The sequence below is a fragment of the Rhinopithecus roxellana genome, chromosome 6 (genome assembly GCF_007565055.1).
Source record: "Rhinopithecus roxellana isolate Shanxi Qingling chromosome 6, ASM756505v1, whole genome shotgun sequence".
Classification (NCBI taxonomy): domain Eukaryota; kingdom Metazoa; phylum Chordata; class Mammalia; order Primates; family Cercopithecidae; genus Rhinopithecus; species Rhinopithecus roxellana.
In genome coordinates, this window is record NC_044554.1 from 89,838,773 (window position 1) to 89,855,847 (window position 17,075).

The following is a 17,075-nucleotide window of genomic DNA, read 5'->3' on the forward strand; positions in this document are numbered from 1 at the left end:
AGTGGGTACCTGACCCTTGAGTAGCCTAACTGGGAGACATCCCCCACTAGGGGCAGACTGACACCCTACACCCCACACGGTGGAGTACACCCCTGAGAGTAAGTTTCCAAAGTAAGAATCAGACAGGTACACTCGCTGTTCAGCAATATTCTATCTTCTGCAACCTCTGCTGCTGATACCCAGGCAAACAGGGTCTGGAGTGGACCTCAAGCAATCTCCAACAGACCTACAGCTGAGGGTCCTGACTATTAGAAGGAAAACTATCAAACAGGAAGAACACCTACACCAAAACCCCATCAGTACATCCCCATCATCAAAGACCAGAGGCAGATAAAACCACAAAGATGGGGAAAAAGCAGGGCAGAAAAGCTGGAAATTCAAAAAATTAGAGCGCATCTCCCCCGGCAAAGGAGCGCAGCTCATCGCCAGCAATGGATCAAAGCTGGATGGAGAATGACTTTGACGAGATGAGAGAAGAAGGCTTCAGTCCATCAAACTTCTCAGAGCTAAAGGAGGAATTACGTACCCAGCGCAAAGAAACTAAAAATCTTGAAAAAAGAGAGGAAGAATTGATAGCTAGAATAATTAATGCAGAGAAGGTCATAAACGAAATGACAGAGATGAAAACCATGACACGAGAAATACGTGACAAAGGCACAAGTTTCAGTAACCCACTCGATTAGCTGGAAGAAAGAGTATGAGCGATTGAGGATCAAATGAATGAAATGAAGCGAGAAGAGAAACCAAAAGAAAAAAGAAGAAAAAGAAATGAACAAAGCCTGTAAGAAGTATGGGATTATGTAAAAAGACCAAATCTACGTCTGATTGGGGTGCCTGAAAGTGAGGGGGAAAATGGAACCAGGTTGGAAAACACTCTTCAGGATATCATCCAGGAGAACATCCCCAACCTAGTAGGGCAGGCCAACATTCAAATTCAGGAAATACAGAGAACACCACAAAGATACTTCTCGAGAAGAGCAACTCCAAGACACATAATTGCCGGATTCACCAAAGTTGAAATGAAGGAAAAAATCTTAAGGGCAGCCAGAGAGAAAGGTTGGGTTACCCACAAAGGGAAACCCATCAGACTAACAGCAGATCTCTCGGCAGAAACTCTACAAGCCAGAAGAGAGTGGGGGCCAATATTCAACATTCTTAAAGAAAAGAATTTTAAACCCAGAATTTCATATCCAGCCAAACTAAGTTTCATAAGTGAAGGAGAAATAAAATCCTTTACAGATAAGCAAATGCTTAGAGATTTTGTCACCACCAGGCCTGCCTTACAAGAGACCCTGAAGGAAGCCCTAAACATGGAAAGGAACAACCAGTACCAGCCATTGCAAAAACATGCCAAAATGTAAAGACCGTCGAGGCTAGGAAGAAACTGCATCAACTAACGAGCAAAATAACCAGTTAATATCATAATGGCAGGATCAAGCTCACACATAACAATATTAACCTTAAATGTTAATGGACTAAATGCTCCAATTAAAAGACACAGACTGGCAAACTGGATAAAGAGTCAAGACCCATCAGTCTGCTGTATTCAGGAGACCCATCTCACATACAGAGACATACATAGGCTCAAAATAAAGGGATGGAGGAAGATCTACCAAGCAAATGGAGAACAAAGAAAAAGCAGGGGTTGCAATCCTAGTCTCTGATAAAAGAGACTTTAAGCCATCAAAGATCAAAAGAGACAAAGAAGGCCATTACATAATGGTAAAAGGATCAATTCAACAGGAAGAGCTAACGATCCTAAATATATAATGGTAAAAGGATCAATTCAACAGGAAGAGCTAACGATCCTAAATATATATGCACCCAATACAGGAGCACCCAGGTTCATAAAGCAAGTCCTTAGAGACTTACAGAGACTTAGACTCCCCTACAATAATAATGGGAGACTTCAACACCCCACTGTCAACATTAGACAGATCAACGAGACAGAAAGTCAACAAGGATATCCAGGAATTGAACTCAGCTCTGCAGCAAGCAGACCTAATAGACATCTACACAACTCTCCACCCCAAATCAACAGAATATACATTCTTCTCAGCACCACATCACACTTATTCCAAAATTGACCACATAATTGGAAGTAAAGCACTCCTCAGCAAATGTACAAGAACAGAAATTATAACAAACTGTCTCTCAGACCACAGCACAATCAAACTACAACTCAGGACTAAGAAACTCAATCAAAACCGCTCAACTACATGGAAACTGAACAACCTGCTCCTGAATGACTACTGGGTACATAACGAAATGAAGGCAGAAATAAAGATGTTCTTTGAAACCAATGAGAACAAAGATACAACATACCAGAATCTCTGGGACACATTTAAAGCAGTGTGTAGAGGGAAATTTATAGCACTAAATGCCCACAAGAGAAAGCTGGAAAGATCTAAAATTGACACTCTAACATCACAATTATAAGAACTGGAGAAGCAAGAGCAAACACATTCAAAAGCTAGCAGAAGGCAAGAAATAACTAAGATCAGAGCAGAACTGAAGGAGATAGAGACACAAAAAACCCTCCAAAAAATCAATGAATCCAGGAGTTGGTTTTTTGAAAAAATCAACAAAATTGACAGACTGCTAGCAAGACTAATAAAGAAGAAAAGGGAGAAGAATCAAATAGACACAATAAAAAATGGTAAAGGGGATATCACCACCGACCCCACAGAAATACAAACTACCATCAGAGAATACTATAAACACCTCTACGCAAATAAACTGGAAAATCTAGAAGAAATGGATAATTTCCTGGACACTTACATTCTTCCAAGACTAAACCAGGAAGAAGTTGAATCCCTGAATAGACCAATAGCAGGCTCTGAAATTGAGGCAATAATTAATAGCCTACCCACCAAAAAAAGTCCAGGACCAGATGGATTCACAGCTGAATTCTACCAGAGGTACAAGGAGGAGCTGGTACCATTCCTTCTGAAACTATTCCAATCAATAGAAAAAGAGGGAATCCTCCCTAACTCATTTTATGAGGCCAACATCATCCTGTTACCAAAGCCTGGCAGAGACACAACAAAAAAAGAAAATTTTAGACCAATATCCCTGATGAACATCGATGCAAAAATCCTCAATAAAATACTGGCAAACCAGATGCAGCAGCACATCAAAAAGCTTATCCACCATGATCAAGTGGGCTTCATCCCTGGGATGCAAGGCTGGTTCAACATTTGCAAATCAATAAATGTAATCCAGCATATAAACAGAACCAAAGACAAGAACCACATGATTATCTCAATAGATGCAGAAAAGGCCTTTGACAAAATTCAACAGCCCTTCATGCTAAAAACGCTCAATAAATTTGGTATTGATGGAACGTAACTCAAAATAATAAGAGCTATTTATGACAAACCCACAGCCAATATCATACTGAATGGGCAAAAACTGGAAAAATGCCCTTTGAAAACTGGCACAAGACAGGGATGCCCTCTCTCACCACTCCTATTCAACATAGTGTTGGAAGTTCTGGCTGGGGCAATCAGGCAAGAGAAAGAAATCAGGGGTATTCAGTTAGGAAAAGAAGAAGTCAAATTGTCCCTGTTTGCAGATGACATGATTGTATATTTAGAAAAACCCATTGTCTCAGCCCAAAATCTCCTTAAGCTGATAAGAAACTTCAGCAAAGTCTCAGGATACAAAATTAATGCGCAAAAATCACAAGCATTCTTATACACCAGTAACAGACAAACAGAGAGCCAAATCAGGAATGAACTTCCATTCACAATTGCTTCAAAGAGAATAAAATACCTAGGAATCCAACTTACAAGGGATGTAAAGGACCTCTTCAAGGAGAACTACAAACCACTGCTCAGTGAAATCAAAGAGGACACAAACAAATGGAAGAACATACCATGCTCATGGATAGGAAGAATCAATATCGTGAAAATGGCCATACTGCCCAAGGTCATTTATAGATTTACTGCCATCCCCATCAAGCTACCAATGAGTTTCTTCACAGAATTGGAAAAAACTGCTTTAAAGTTCATATGGAACCAAAAAAGAGCCCACATTGCCAAGACAATCCTAAGTCAAAAGAACAAAGCTGGAGGCATCACGCTACCTGACTTCAAACTATACTACAAGGCTACAGTAACCAAAACAGCATGGTACTGGTACCAAAACAGAGATATAGACCAATGGAACAGAACAGAGCCCTCAGAAATAATACCATACATCTACAGCCATCTGATCTTTGACAAACCTGAGAGAAACAAGAAATGGGGAAAGGATTCCCTATTTAATAAATGGTGCTGGGAAAATTGGCTAGCCATAAGTAGAAAGCTGAAACTGGATCCATTTTTTTTTTTAAGGGATATCACTTATTAAATTTTCTGAAGCCGAAGAGTCAAGAAAACAGGTTTTGTTAACATCAACTCAACTGAAAGAACTAAACGTTTGTAAAACTAAGAGGTTATGTTTGTCAGTAATGCATGCACATAATTTCAATTAAAGTTGTCTCATGAAGGGGATAATAAATTTTGAGAGGACAAAGAGCATAAACAAAGAATGAAAGGGAAGGAGCCATTTTCTCTCCTGATGCTTTCACAAGGTACATTTTCCAAGAATGCTACTGATACCCATAGCAGGAGGCTGATCATGATGGTAGCAAGCACATTCTGGAGATCCAGTTGAATAGAGAAATCCACTAATTCTGTGGATAAATATTTGGATTCAAGGGACATGTGCCCAAAATGCCCATGGGAGCTGTATACACCTCTCAGAAGTGCTGCTTCTGGGTCAACGTTCTTTTCATTTTCCTGATTCCACAAGACGAGGACCTCCATCATATGCTAATCTCTTTGATATTTTATATACTTTATAACTATTTATTTCTTTAATAAGGAGATTGGCCTAGCACAGATTGTGTGCGGGTATAATTTATACAATGGTATATGGATAGTTTAGCTGTAACTACTGCTGGGAGGGACACAGCGAATGGCGATCCTACGCATGCAGTGTCATGCTGCCTCTGTTTCTGTTTAATGGGGGAATCCATTGCAACTCAGATTCCAAACAGAGAATTTCCCCGTCCATCAAAAGGAGTTGGTATATTCTTCTCCACTCCAGCTGAGTGGCAGCAAACACAGGCACAGTACACAGAAACAGCTAGTAAAAAGAGCATTCTGAGAGGAACAGCTAGGGAGCTTGGGGTCCCACAAACACAAAGAAAGAAAAGTTCCTGCAGGGGAGGTGAACAATCAGCTATAGTGTGTGCCTCGTTGAAATACAACAGGTAAGGGCAGGACTTAGAGTCAACACTAAGGAAGTTGCTTCAGCAGACTATGCGTTTTTTGTAATCAGTAATAGAGAACTGCATACAAAAAGGTACTAGGTCAATAAAGACTAGCTCAGGATAGAGATGATTTTCATATAAGCCATACCTAGATGATCACTTACTTTGTGAGATGGCGTCAGAATTTCTCCGCATAATGCTTACGAGTTAGAAATCATTCATGTCTGAAGACTCTCAACTTTTCCTCTTCCCCTTACCCCATTATCATGCTTGATGGAAGATCCTGTTTGCCTGCTGGGCACTGATCAGGATGATGAATAGAAACTTCTGCAAGATTAGAGACCTAGTGGGATTTTACATTGATAAGGGAGTAAACCCCTGGTGGGAGGACAGAACAGATGCAGAAAGGAAGAGGGAGCTTTCCCTCTTACCTCCCAACAGAAACTAAAAACAACTGAAAAGAGTCTGGGAGCAGGAGCTAAGTGTGGGTCAAGTTTTGGGGAAGTTTAGATTTAGGAAATGCAGGGCAACTACTGGTGTGGGTGAGCTGTAAGTGGAAAGAAATGAGGAAACATATTTTTATCTGTTTGCTGGGCATGGTGAGTGGATTCCTCTTTCATTCCTTGAGTGACTCCAGTAAAGATTTAAACTACTTGGAAATTAATTTTAAATATCAGATTGGTATTTCTTTTATGGCAACTTCATGGGGCCAAAAGGTAGTTGAGATTTATAGAGTCAATATGTAAAAATTTAAGCTTTCATTAAAGGCACAGTAAACTGTGTTCATTGTTCATACATAACTCTTTTTGTTATTGTCATAAAAGCCTTGATTGAGAGAAAATTCCAGATACTTTTATTGAGAGATGACTAGACTGGGTGGAGGGCACTTAAACATATCTATTTTTTTCTTTTCTGATGTTGACATCCGGGGGATGACCAAGGTTCTCTCTTCCATAAACCTGTTTTGGCTTGGTTATCTCTGGATGTGTTCCAGGTAAAGACAACAGAGGCTATAGCAGAGGGAAGAGGGGACTGAGGCTGGGGCTCAGGAGGTTCCAGATGTCTGGGCTTATGGGGACCCTAAGGAGGCATATGATGGGTCACTGAAACAGGGCAGGTCACACCTCCACGTGGGGAGGACTTCTTTGGTTCTTAGTCATTTCTCCATCCCGTAGCTATGTTCTCACACAGAGGGACAATGGTTAGAGTGAGCCATGTTCCCACACAAAGAATAAAAACAACACAAAGTTTGGGAGTTGTGGGCTAGAAGCATTCTTACTCCCCAAATTATGGGAGGCAAGAACATGTCTTTGTTACGATATAACATAAGGTTCTGTGAAAACAGACCCTACCACTCTTGGCTGAGGAACCTTGGTCAAGATTCTCATTCTGTCTGTTTGCTCTTGGATCTCTCAACCGCAAATTTAGAGACTAATACCCCCTACCTCACAAGGAGGTTAAATGAGAGAATATCTATACAACACTCAGTAAATGCTTGGCATATAGTGACTTCTTACTTCCCAAAGGTTACTTCCTACTATCCCTATTAGTAAGCATTTTAGTATTTTTACACTAATGACAAGGACTAGCCTTTAAAAAAAAAACATGATTAAGTTTGAAAAAGGTGTAACTACACTGGAAAACACATCTCCTTGGCTTTCCCTATATTCACAGGTTATTTCTATGTCAATATGAGTACGTTTTCCTGAAGGTTGGTTATCTTCCTAATTTCTTCTATACCCCTTTTATCACCCCAGTCTCCCGTGCGTTACCCCCCAAAGAAAGTGACTGTTGATCACTTCCATGAACTCTTTTTCCTCAGAGCCCCATGGCTCTGTGGGAGGCCTGTCATTGCTATATCTCCCTTGCATTACCATTATTTGTTCACTTGTCTCATCTGCCTTAATTGCAATTGACTACAAAGATGGGACAAGCCTTATTTACCTTTAAATGAACACCTGTAACATATGTGCCTGGTTAGGTGGTAAGTATTTAAGAAATATTTTTAAAGCGGATGAGTAAAAATCATCAAATAAATTATTCATGGCATGCGATGTCCTTTGTTCATCAGAATAATTGCTTGTTAAAATAATTAATGTCTGTCCCTTGGAGGCGTTCCTGTTCCTTATAGATTTGGGTAAATCATGCCCCATGTACAGTTGCCCTCCTCCCAGTTCTCATGGCTTATCTCATGGTGCTTTCCAGCCTTCTGGCGTTGTTGCCTGAGTCAAAGAGGGGCTTCCTAGCTGGTTCTGTCCTGCCTTTAGACTTAAAATCAAAGCTCTACCCTTTCTTCTTTTTTACACATGGAAGCCATTCATTTGCCATCTTCCTTGTGCTTATTAACTGTCATAAATGTTTAGGGGATGTTTGGAGAGAAATTACTTCTCATATTTGTGACATTCTACCATTCAAATACTAACCAGGCCCTGCTTACCTTCCAGAGATCAGACAAGATCTAGTGTGTTCAGGGTGGGATGGCTGTACACTGATATCTGTGACTTTCTACCATGTTAGGGACACTTGCCAAGTTTCACCAGCATCACAGGTGTCCCTGCCAAGTGTGGGCTCTGGGAAGCAGACCTCAGGCCTTAACACCAAGGCATATGTAGTGAATTGGGTTTGTGTGTCACTCAAACTCACCAGGCCTGGTCTCTACCTACAAATCGGGGGCATTAAAGCCAGGATGATTCTAGGACCTTGAAAGTGCCAATTAGCTTCAGCCATTATCTTTATAAATACTAATTTCTGAGAACAAATAATCAAGTAAACTTTGTTTTTCCTTGAATCAGAAAATTTCAGTGATGTGTTCAGTATATTCCATCAGAAGGAAACTATGGAACTCCACCCCCACCCTGCCCATGGCAGCAATATGCTTTTCTTGCCAGCACTGCTAAAATGCAATTTGCATTACATCCTACTGTATGGTGGATGAATTCAAGTTCATGTTCTAGAAGCAGTTCCTAATAATTCTCATTTCAACATCTTGGGAGCAACTCCCATCTCTTGTTCTTTCTTTACACGGATGTATTGAAATGTCTGAGGGCACGCAAAGACACTTACCCAACAGTGGAGTCCAGAAATCCTGTAACACCAGAGAGTTGGGGCCAGTCGAGCTCATCGGTAAGGGCTGTTGGTAGATTGATGAAAGAGTTCTAAGGAAAACAATAAAGTAGCAATTATCAAAATGGTCATTTATTTCCTAAAGGTAGTAAGAAAATTCACGGCCTGAGCATTGCTCTCTGTCTGTCTGCCTCCCACTCTCACTCTCTCTTTTTAAGGGCTTTTGGTATTCAAGGCAGATGTCTCTAACCTTCAGCTTCATCAGGGAAGTCACAATGATCAGCACTACCCTTGACCTGTCTTCTACTCAGCTCTTGCGAAACATGCAGGACATTTGGCATCTCAAACACTTGGGAGGGATGCTTCAGCAGACCGAGCTTCCCATTCTTACATTTTCTGAGATTTTCTCCATTTTGCAGTTTAGGCCATCAGAAAGTCAATCATCTGAAAAGTAATTAATCTGAAAAATAATGCCCAATCCCTCAGAAAAAAATGCCTTCCCTGGGTTCAAAGTTATGGCCTTAAGGCATTAAGGTGGTGCCCTCTGACCTTCCTGGAGGTCTCAGACATTTTTGAGAATCTAATTGTGGTTCCTTTCCCCACAAAAATGCACATATATTTAACCTGGCCTGTGATTTCAGGAGGCTCACGGACCCCCTGCAACTCCTGCACAATTTGTCAAGAACTCCTGATACAAAGTGTTGACAAAAATAGGATTCATTTGAACCACATTTCTATGGCTTGTGCAAAATCAGCAAAGAAAAATGTGATGAGCTACAACCTAGTATTTTTCCTTTTATGAGTGACTTCTGGGACTAATCTCTCCTGTGGTCTAATTTTTAGAAAAAGCTTATCTAAATTGGTATGTTTGGAACAGGGCTGCCAGATTTAGCAAATAAAAATAAAGGATGCCAGCCAGGTGCTGTGGCTTGTGCCAGTAATCCCAGCACTTTGGGAGGATTGCTTGAGCCTAGGAGTTTGAAACCAGCCTGGGCAACATAGGTAAAATTGGTTTCTACAAAAAATAACAAATTAGCTAGGTATGATGGCATTTGCCTGTGGTCCCAGCTTCATGGGAGGCTGAGACAGGAGAATTGCTTGAGCCCAGGATGTCAAGGCTGCAGTGAGCCATGATCATGCCACTGTACTCCAGCCTAGGCAACAGAGTAAGACTCTGTCTCAAAAATAGATAAATACATACATAAATAATAACAGATGCCCAGTTAAGTTTGAATTTCAGGCAAACAAGGAATAATTTTTTGGATTAGTATGTCTCATGCAATGGTTGGAATATACTTCTACTTGAAAAATTTGTTGTTTATCCTAAATTCAAATTTGACAGAGTATCTTGTATTTTATCTGGGCATCTTCCTTTGGATAAAACCTTTAAAAGCCAATATTCCTTTTTTGCCTTCACTGACAGGAAGCCTCCATGAGTGGCTGCAAGAAGCCTCTGTATTTCTCAATATTGAAAACCCATGTTCCCTTTGGGTAAACGTGAAAATCTTGAGTCCTCCTTTAATGCTATTTTAAAATTTAAAATAAATTAAAGTATATCTAAAGACAAGCACGTCAAAACAACTGTAGTTTTAGCACAATTTTCCAAATGGCACATGCCCCTGACCTCCTGTTTTTTTCCTCATCCATGAAGATCCCTCTCCTAAGGAGACTCTGATGCTAGAGGCTGTGAGGGAAAGAAAAACCATTAACCCCTTGAAAATATGTCTTTACTGTTCTTTCTTATTGCAAGGTAGTACATGGGTTTGTTTTAGAAATGCAAACATTATAATCACTTACAATGCGGAAATAAAAGCCCCCCATCACCTTCCCCTAAGAGATAACTCTAGTGACATAACCATGGTTAACAGTTAGTGTCGTGTATAGAACAGTTTATACGTGAAGTCTACCACAAATCTTTAAACTGGGAAAAACTCAATCCTCCTACTTTCAGAGAGATAGAGAATCAGAACTTAAAATAAATAAAATGCAAATGTATATTTCTTAATTGTGGACTGTTATGGGTTGAGTTATGTTTCTCAAAAAGATGTGTTGAAGTCTTAACCCCACCTCCCACCTCAGAATGTGACCTTGTTTGTAGATGTTGCAGATGTAACTAGTTAAGAAGAGGTCATACTGGAATAAGGTGGGCCCCCTATGACCAGTGCTTATAAAACAGGAGGAAGAGACAGAAACGAAGACACGGGGGGAAGGCCACGCAACGGTGGAGGCAGAGATTTGAATAATGCTTCTGCAATCCAGTTAATGGCAAAGATTGCCAGCTGTCACCAGAAGCTGGAAGAGAGGCATGGAATAAATGTTTTCACAGACTGCCAAGAAGGAACTAACCCTGCTGACATCTTGATCTCAGACTTCTAGCCTCCAGAATTCTGGGGCAATCCATTTATGGTGCTTCCAGCCACCCAGCTTGTGGAACTTTTATATGGCAGCCAAGGAAACTAATACGTGGCTTGAATTGGACAATATGCTTGTTGCTTTTGTTATTCAAAGGGCTAAGACATGAACCCGTTTACTATGTTTACTTTCAAAATAATTCTTAGAACAAACAAATGTGTTCAAAAGCAGCAGTCATCCCATGATATCCTGTATATTTTCTGTGGGTTTCTGAGCTTCCTCTGCTCCTCCTTCTTCAATTGCCTCTTCCTTCCACACATGCCATGAAACCTCCATCCTTATTCTTATCCTAAGTGTGATTTCCAGCACTGTTGGGGCTGGAAGAGGGAGGAGATGGTCAGGAAGTATGGCGTCCTGGGATGCACTTGTATTAATGATGATTTATCTTCTTTAAAGAACCAGAAACAACCCCATGGAAAGAAAGCTCCCAGTAAATCTCGGAGGACCATGCAGTCTCAGTGACCGGTACTTTGTCACCCCTTAGCATTCAGCACCCACCATTTTCTGCTCAAAACTCCACCGTTACTGTGACTCAGTTATTCTCTGTTTGGGTTTCTATTTCTCCTGCCACTATAAAGCAAAACTTTTCTCTGTGTTTTATCTTATTTTTCCCTACATCTTTCTGCTTACAATGTGTATTTACTGTAGGATTTGAGAATATTCAATTCTGCCAGACAAGACAAGAAAAACAAATAGAATGGATGAAACTCACAAGATATGTTAAGCAGAGATAGTGAGTAAGCAAGTGGCTTGTGAGATGCAGGCAGAATTTATGAGCTGTGTTGAGTCAGTAACCTGCAAAACACGTTGAAATGTACAAGAATGATAGTTCTTTTCCACCCCACTCCCTCACCTTTTTCTCTGTCATCTGTGCAATGGCAACTCCAGACTTGGGAAACTGGATGAGGAACTAGGTTTCTGATTCTGACTGGGTCTGCTCTCCCTTTCATAGGAAGGAGTTAGACAAGAACTAGGTATACCCTCTGCAGCCTGGCACACTAAGGGAGGGGTAAATAATTCTGAAGTGTGCCAGCAAAGTAGAGAAAGGGCTTTGCTCTAGAAATCAGGTGATCTGTCTTCTATGTCTAGCTCTATAAATACAAAGAAGAAACACAAATCAAGAAAACTCCATGATTGGCTCTGACACCACTGGAAATAGGTTCCGTACCCCCTGTAGCCCTCATTCTCAGTAAGGGGTGGGTGATGAAGTTCTTGTTTTCAGTGGCAGAAGAGGGGATGTTGAGAGGAGGGGTAGGGTAGGTGGGAAAATGGCAGGCAATCCTGTCTTGGGAAGTGGGATCTCCATATTCCTAACGTTCTCCAAGCTCAGTTCTCTCTGGATCAATCTGAAGAAATGGGGCTCAGCTACCTGGGAGATTCCTGGAATCCTTGCTGATATCTCGGAAACCGTAGTCAGCCTTGGAATCATCCCCACCAGGATCTCAGCTGGAGTGGACCGTGGCTGGTGCTGAATCACAACTGGGGCCAGGGTAAGATTGCATTCCTCAGCGGGAGCCCTGGAAGGCCCAGGCAGACCAGCTGCATAGGTTTATCCTGGTCATTCGATTAACCTCAAAATATAGCAAGCCTGTGCTTTCCTGGTTGAATGTTTTAGACTTCACTTCTGATGTTAAGCCAAGGTTTTACTGTCATTAGTGTGCAAACTTGGGGAAGATGTATTTCAATTTCAGTATCTCCAATGGCTATAGAAATCTCACCTTATTTACTTCAGCAAGACTGTGGGGAAGACCAAAAGACAGTTGGAAGCAGGTTGACAAGTCAGAGCCCTACTATGTGAAGTATCACGTTTAGGGCAGACCACCTAGTGTCCCTTTCCAAGTGAACTGTCCCAGGTTTAAGAGGAGTGACATTTATTTGCCAGATAATACAAAAGGTTTGAGCAGACCAATAGAAGCCTGTCATATTTTTTTCCTTAGTAAATTTGGTAGATAAAAATGAAAAGCAGTGGCTCTTAATAGCAAATGTTTTATAGACCCTAGCAAAAAGAGAATGTTTAAGTCCTATCACATTAAACACTAAAAGCTTTATTCATGCAACATTATATCCAAGATATTTCAGGCATTTGAGGCAGGAGGAATGCAAATTAAGATTTTCCTCATCAACTCCTGCTTATTCCTCTTGAGCATTTATGTTCTTAGGAAACTCATTTTAAATGTACCTTAAATGTACATATGTGAAAAAGACTGAATATTTACCAAGAAAAATTTTCCAAACTTAAAGAGCATGAGCAACCTAGTGAGTGTTAGATCACTCTTGCATTGCTTCAAAATTTCTTCTGACCTTTATCAATGATAGATATTTATTTTTATGGCATAGTTGGCACGTGTATACTATTTTGTGTAATATTTTCATTTAACGTTTCCCTGTGTGGGTAGGTGTGTGTGTATTTCCATGCATCGACAAAGCCCACTGGTTCCCATTTTTGATGGATATTTAGTAAATACAATAATTTGAATTGGGTAATATTTTAAGCCCTAACTTCAGCAAGCAATTGATGTTCTTAAAGCTTTGTTGCATGGGAGAAAGAGAGTAATGACACCAATCCCTCATTCATCTGATTCTGCCAGTCTTCCAGCAAAGCAGGCAGTATCCTCAGTGCCTTTCCTTCACTGTTTACGTTTGGGCTGTCTCCATCCTGCACTGCTGTGGACAACCTGCACAGTATATTCCCTTTTCTATTACACGTTCCTGCATTAGACCTGAATTGATTATTTTCAAACAGTACAAAGTCACGTGGAGGAATCTAAGTAACCACTGTTGGAAAAAGATGAAAAATGTCATCACCAGTTAAGTAAGCATTGTTTTATCCATTCCCCAGAATTAAAGTCTCAAAGCAGATGGGGGATTGTTACTTTACCAAAAAAAGAAAATAGCTCTTGGGTTGGTATTTTTAATAATGCTGGAGAGTTTCAAGGCCTGGGAGTCAGAGACAAGGGCTACCTGCTTAGCGTTGGGACCATGGGTCTCCCTGTTCCGCTAGTTGGCTTCTCGGCTCCTCCTCCATCTGTCCTGCAGTGGCGCCTGCAGGAGGTAAGCAGGGTTCTTCCTGCTTTCTGCCTCTCAGTCCCACCGTGCCACCACACCGCCTCCCATCTGCTCAGGTCCCCACCCCTCCCATCACCTTAGTGCCTTTCTTGTGGGAACACCACATTATGCAACTTTCAGAGCCTTCCTTGGCCCTCACACACACTTTCCTGCCTCCCATTTCTGTAGCCTCTGCTACATGAATCTGTCCTATAAATAAATGTCTACCTATTCACGATGCTTGGATGTGCTGTTTCCTAGATAACGTGCATTAAGCCAGAGTGGGGAAGGGAACTAATTCTGGGTTCCCCTTATGTGCCAGGCACTGAGACAGGAAACTTGCACAAATTGTTCAATTCAATGACACAACTCTATGAGGCAGCCTTCCTCCCTCCTCTCCTCCCTCTCTCCCTTCTACAAACACTTTAGAGCAACTAACATGTATCAGATTGGATATTCCCTCTAATAAAAAACAAGTACTCACACCTCAGACAAACAGCAGCAAATTAAATGAGCAACCCTTAACCCAGTGAGAGTCTCTGGGAGGACGCCTCTTATGAAGGGCACCTTCCCTTGTTGATTCAGGCCCCTGGAGGATTTCTGTGTTTTCTGTTGTTAAAAGAATCCCTTATGCAGGGCAGCACAGGGCCCAGGACTGCTCTGGTCTGAACTCAGAGTGGGTCTGGATGACTTGCCCAGGTCATAGATCTGGTAAATAGCAGGGCTGGGATTTGAGCCCAGGTTCTAGTGAAACATGAAAGGGAGGGGCTTCCCATAGCCCACTTGTATCTATCTGTTCCTTGCTTTGCCCCCAAGCTGCCAAATCCCATAAAATGACAAAATGGGCCAAGCTGGGCTAGATAGTCCTTGAACATGAGGCTTCCTGGTTGCCTGTTTAGGGGGTAGTCTCCCAGATAGTGCTTTGGGTGAAAAGTTCTGAAGTGCACAGATGATTTGAGAGCTGCCGCCATCTTTTCCTTCTCTCTTTCTCTTGTATGGAGGCTGTGTCTAATTTATGAAGAGTGCAGAATGAATATTTTGGGGACAAATACGGAAACCATATGTGACCCTACACAGAAACCCACACACACCCTACTCTTCTGCACCCAGGGCCTGTCTGGCCTGACATACCCCGGGGAAAGGCCCCCAGGGAGATGGCACACACCACTGCTTTGGAGGTCTGTCTTCTAGTGGGGCCTGGCAGATGAAGTTCTGGGAGAATAGAGAGAGGATACATCATCTGGTTTCTGCCTCTGTCATCTCAGGCTTAACTAGATTAGGTAGCACAGTTCTCATAAACTAAGGCTTTAATATAGACAACTTCAAGAAAGTAATTTAACTCTGTGCATTTGATTTGTAAACCATATAATCTCCCCTGCAGTGAGATGAGTCTCATATTGAGGGAAAGTCCCTGTGGCCCTATGATTCATTACACACACAGAGGCACACAGAGGAAAAGCGGGATGGAGAGAGGGCGAAGGGGAAGGGGAGGGGGAGAGGGAGAAACATCAGGCACCAGACTGTGCTGGGCACTTTGTTGGACATCATCCCAGGCAGCCGTGGGCTCCTTCTTCATGGGACTCACCGTTCTAGAGAGGCACAGACAATAAACACTTTCCAGCTGGGTAACCTAGAACTCTTTCCTTAACCCTTCTGTGCTTCAGTTTCATTACCAATAAAAATAACTTAATAATAGTACCTATCTCATTGGGTGGTTGAGAGAATTAAAAAAGATAATCTATGCATGACGTTTAGACTTGTAAGAGCTCAATAAAAGTTGGTTGTTAGTCGTATTAAGGGCAGTCCAGAGTACTGTGCCAGCACACAGAAGGGACATCTGTCCCACATCTGGGGCTTTCAAGAAAGGAATCTTGAAGGAAGTCTTATCTAATGTGTGAGTCCTGGAAGGCTAGGAAGAGAGAATCAAGCACAGAGGGGCCAGGGGGAAATAGTTCCAGCATTGCTAACACCGCATGCAAAGCCCCAGGGCTAAACTCATCATGTCATGTCCAAAGGAGACCAACAAACACCAAGCATTACAGTTATACATTTTCATGTAACAGGTAACCCCCCAATTTAGTGACTTAAAATGTACTACACACCAGCAGACCAGTAGCAATAACTGCTCAGCACCTGGTACGATGCTTATTTGACGCACATTCAACTTCAGTGAAATAAGTCATTTTCAGGGAAAAAGTAGAGTGTTTCCTCTTTGACCCTCTGCCAGTCCAAAAGCTTATGGGGGCAGTGAATAAACAATCAAATAAAAAATTCTAGCAAAATATGACACGTAAATACAAAGAGGACAAAATGGCAAATAATACTCCATGTTTCATCATTTTGCTTGAATGTAGCTCTTTTTATTTATTTATTTTTACCTTGTCAGCTCCTCTTAGTTTCTTTCCTTTCCTTTTCTATTATTTATTACTTAAGCTCTAACCCTATGATTTATTTATTCAATGAATGAGTCGAGGGATGCATTTCTCCCACTGCTGCATACCAAATGAGAACGCATTCTACAGTTAAACTCTTTCTACTGAATTCCCTTCCTTCCATTGTTTTTTTTCCCTCCCAGGGTGATTGAGTAACTTTTTTTAGATTCATAAAAGCAAGAAAACAAGAGTATAAAATATCCTCCTCATATACAGAGATAACCACAAATCAATTCTTTTCTAAGGCCATCGAAACAAACAGGAAAAAAAAAAATTCCTCCAAGGGCCAGAAATGAGCACGAAGAGGTACACATCCTCGAAGCTGACTCTTCTAATACCTTTGATTCTGTAAAAGCTTAGTCATTTCTAAAACAGCCAGACTGCAATTTGTCTGGGATGTGGGTAGTTTTCCTTTTTGGGGGGTAATAACTGGAATTTGATACCGGAAGTCCAAGGTCAAGTTACAGAGGGGAAAGTGGAGAAGACCTCACTGGGGCCACCTGCTCACCAGGACTGACCTGGGCTCTTGTTCCCCATGACTGTGATCATAAATGATGATCTCTTTTTCTTTCTCTCTTCTCTTTCACTTTATACCAAGAGGCTGTCCCAAAACCTTGCCATTCCACCCCTCTGGGCATACACATCTGCTGGCCCCAGGTGACTGCAGCAACCTCTGGCCAGGGGCCCTGCCTCCTCACTGTCTTCCTACATCTTCAGTAGTGTTTCCCAGAGTCTCATAGGGAGCTTCTTTGAAGTACAGATCCTGATTGGGTAGGTTTGTGGTGGGGCCCTAGAATCTCATTTTGAATAAGTGCCCTACATGATTGCAATGACTGGCCACGTAGGGAAACCCTAATCTG

At 41.6% G+C, this 17,075-nt stretch overlaps 1 protein-coding gene across 4 annotated transcripts in view; it reads right to left on the minus strand.

Moving 5' to 3' along the window:
* The window catches only part of AOAH (acyloxyacyl hydrolase), a 208,937-nt gene that overhangs the window by 71,965 nt on the left and 119,897 nt on the right, over window positions 1-17,075 (minus strand). For all 4 annotated transcript variants that reach the window (XM_030931867.1, XM_010361136.2, XM_030931868.1 and 1 more), the window contains exon 12: window positions 8,327-8,418. In XM_030931867.1, coding sequence (XP_030787727.1) covers window positions 8,327-8,418 — 92 coding nt within the window. The remainder of the gene's footprint in view (window positions 1-8,326; window positions 8,419-17,075) is intronic.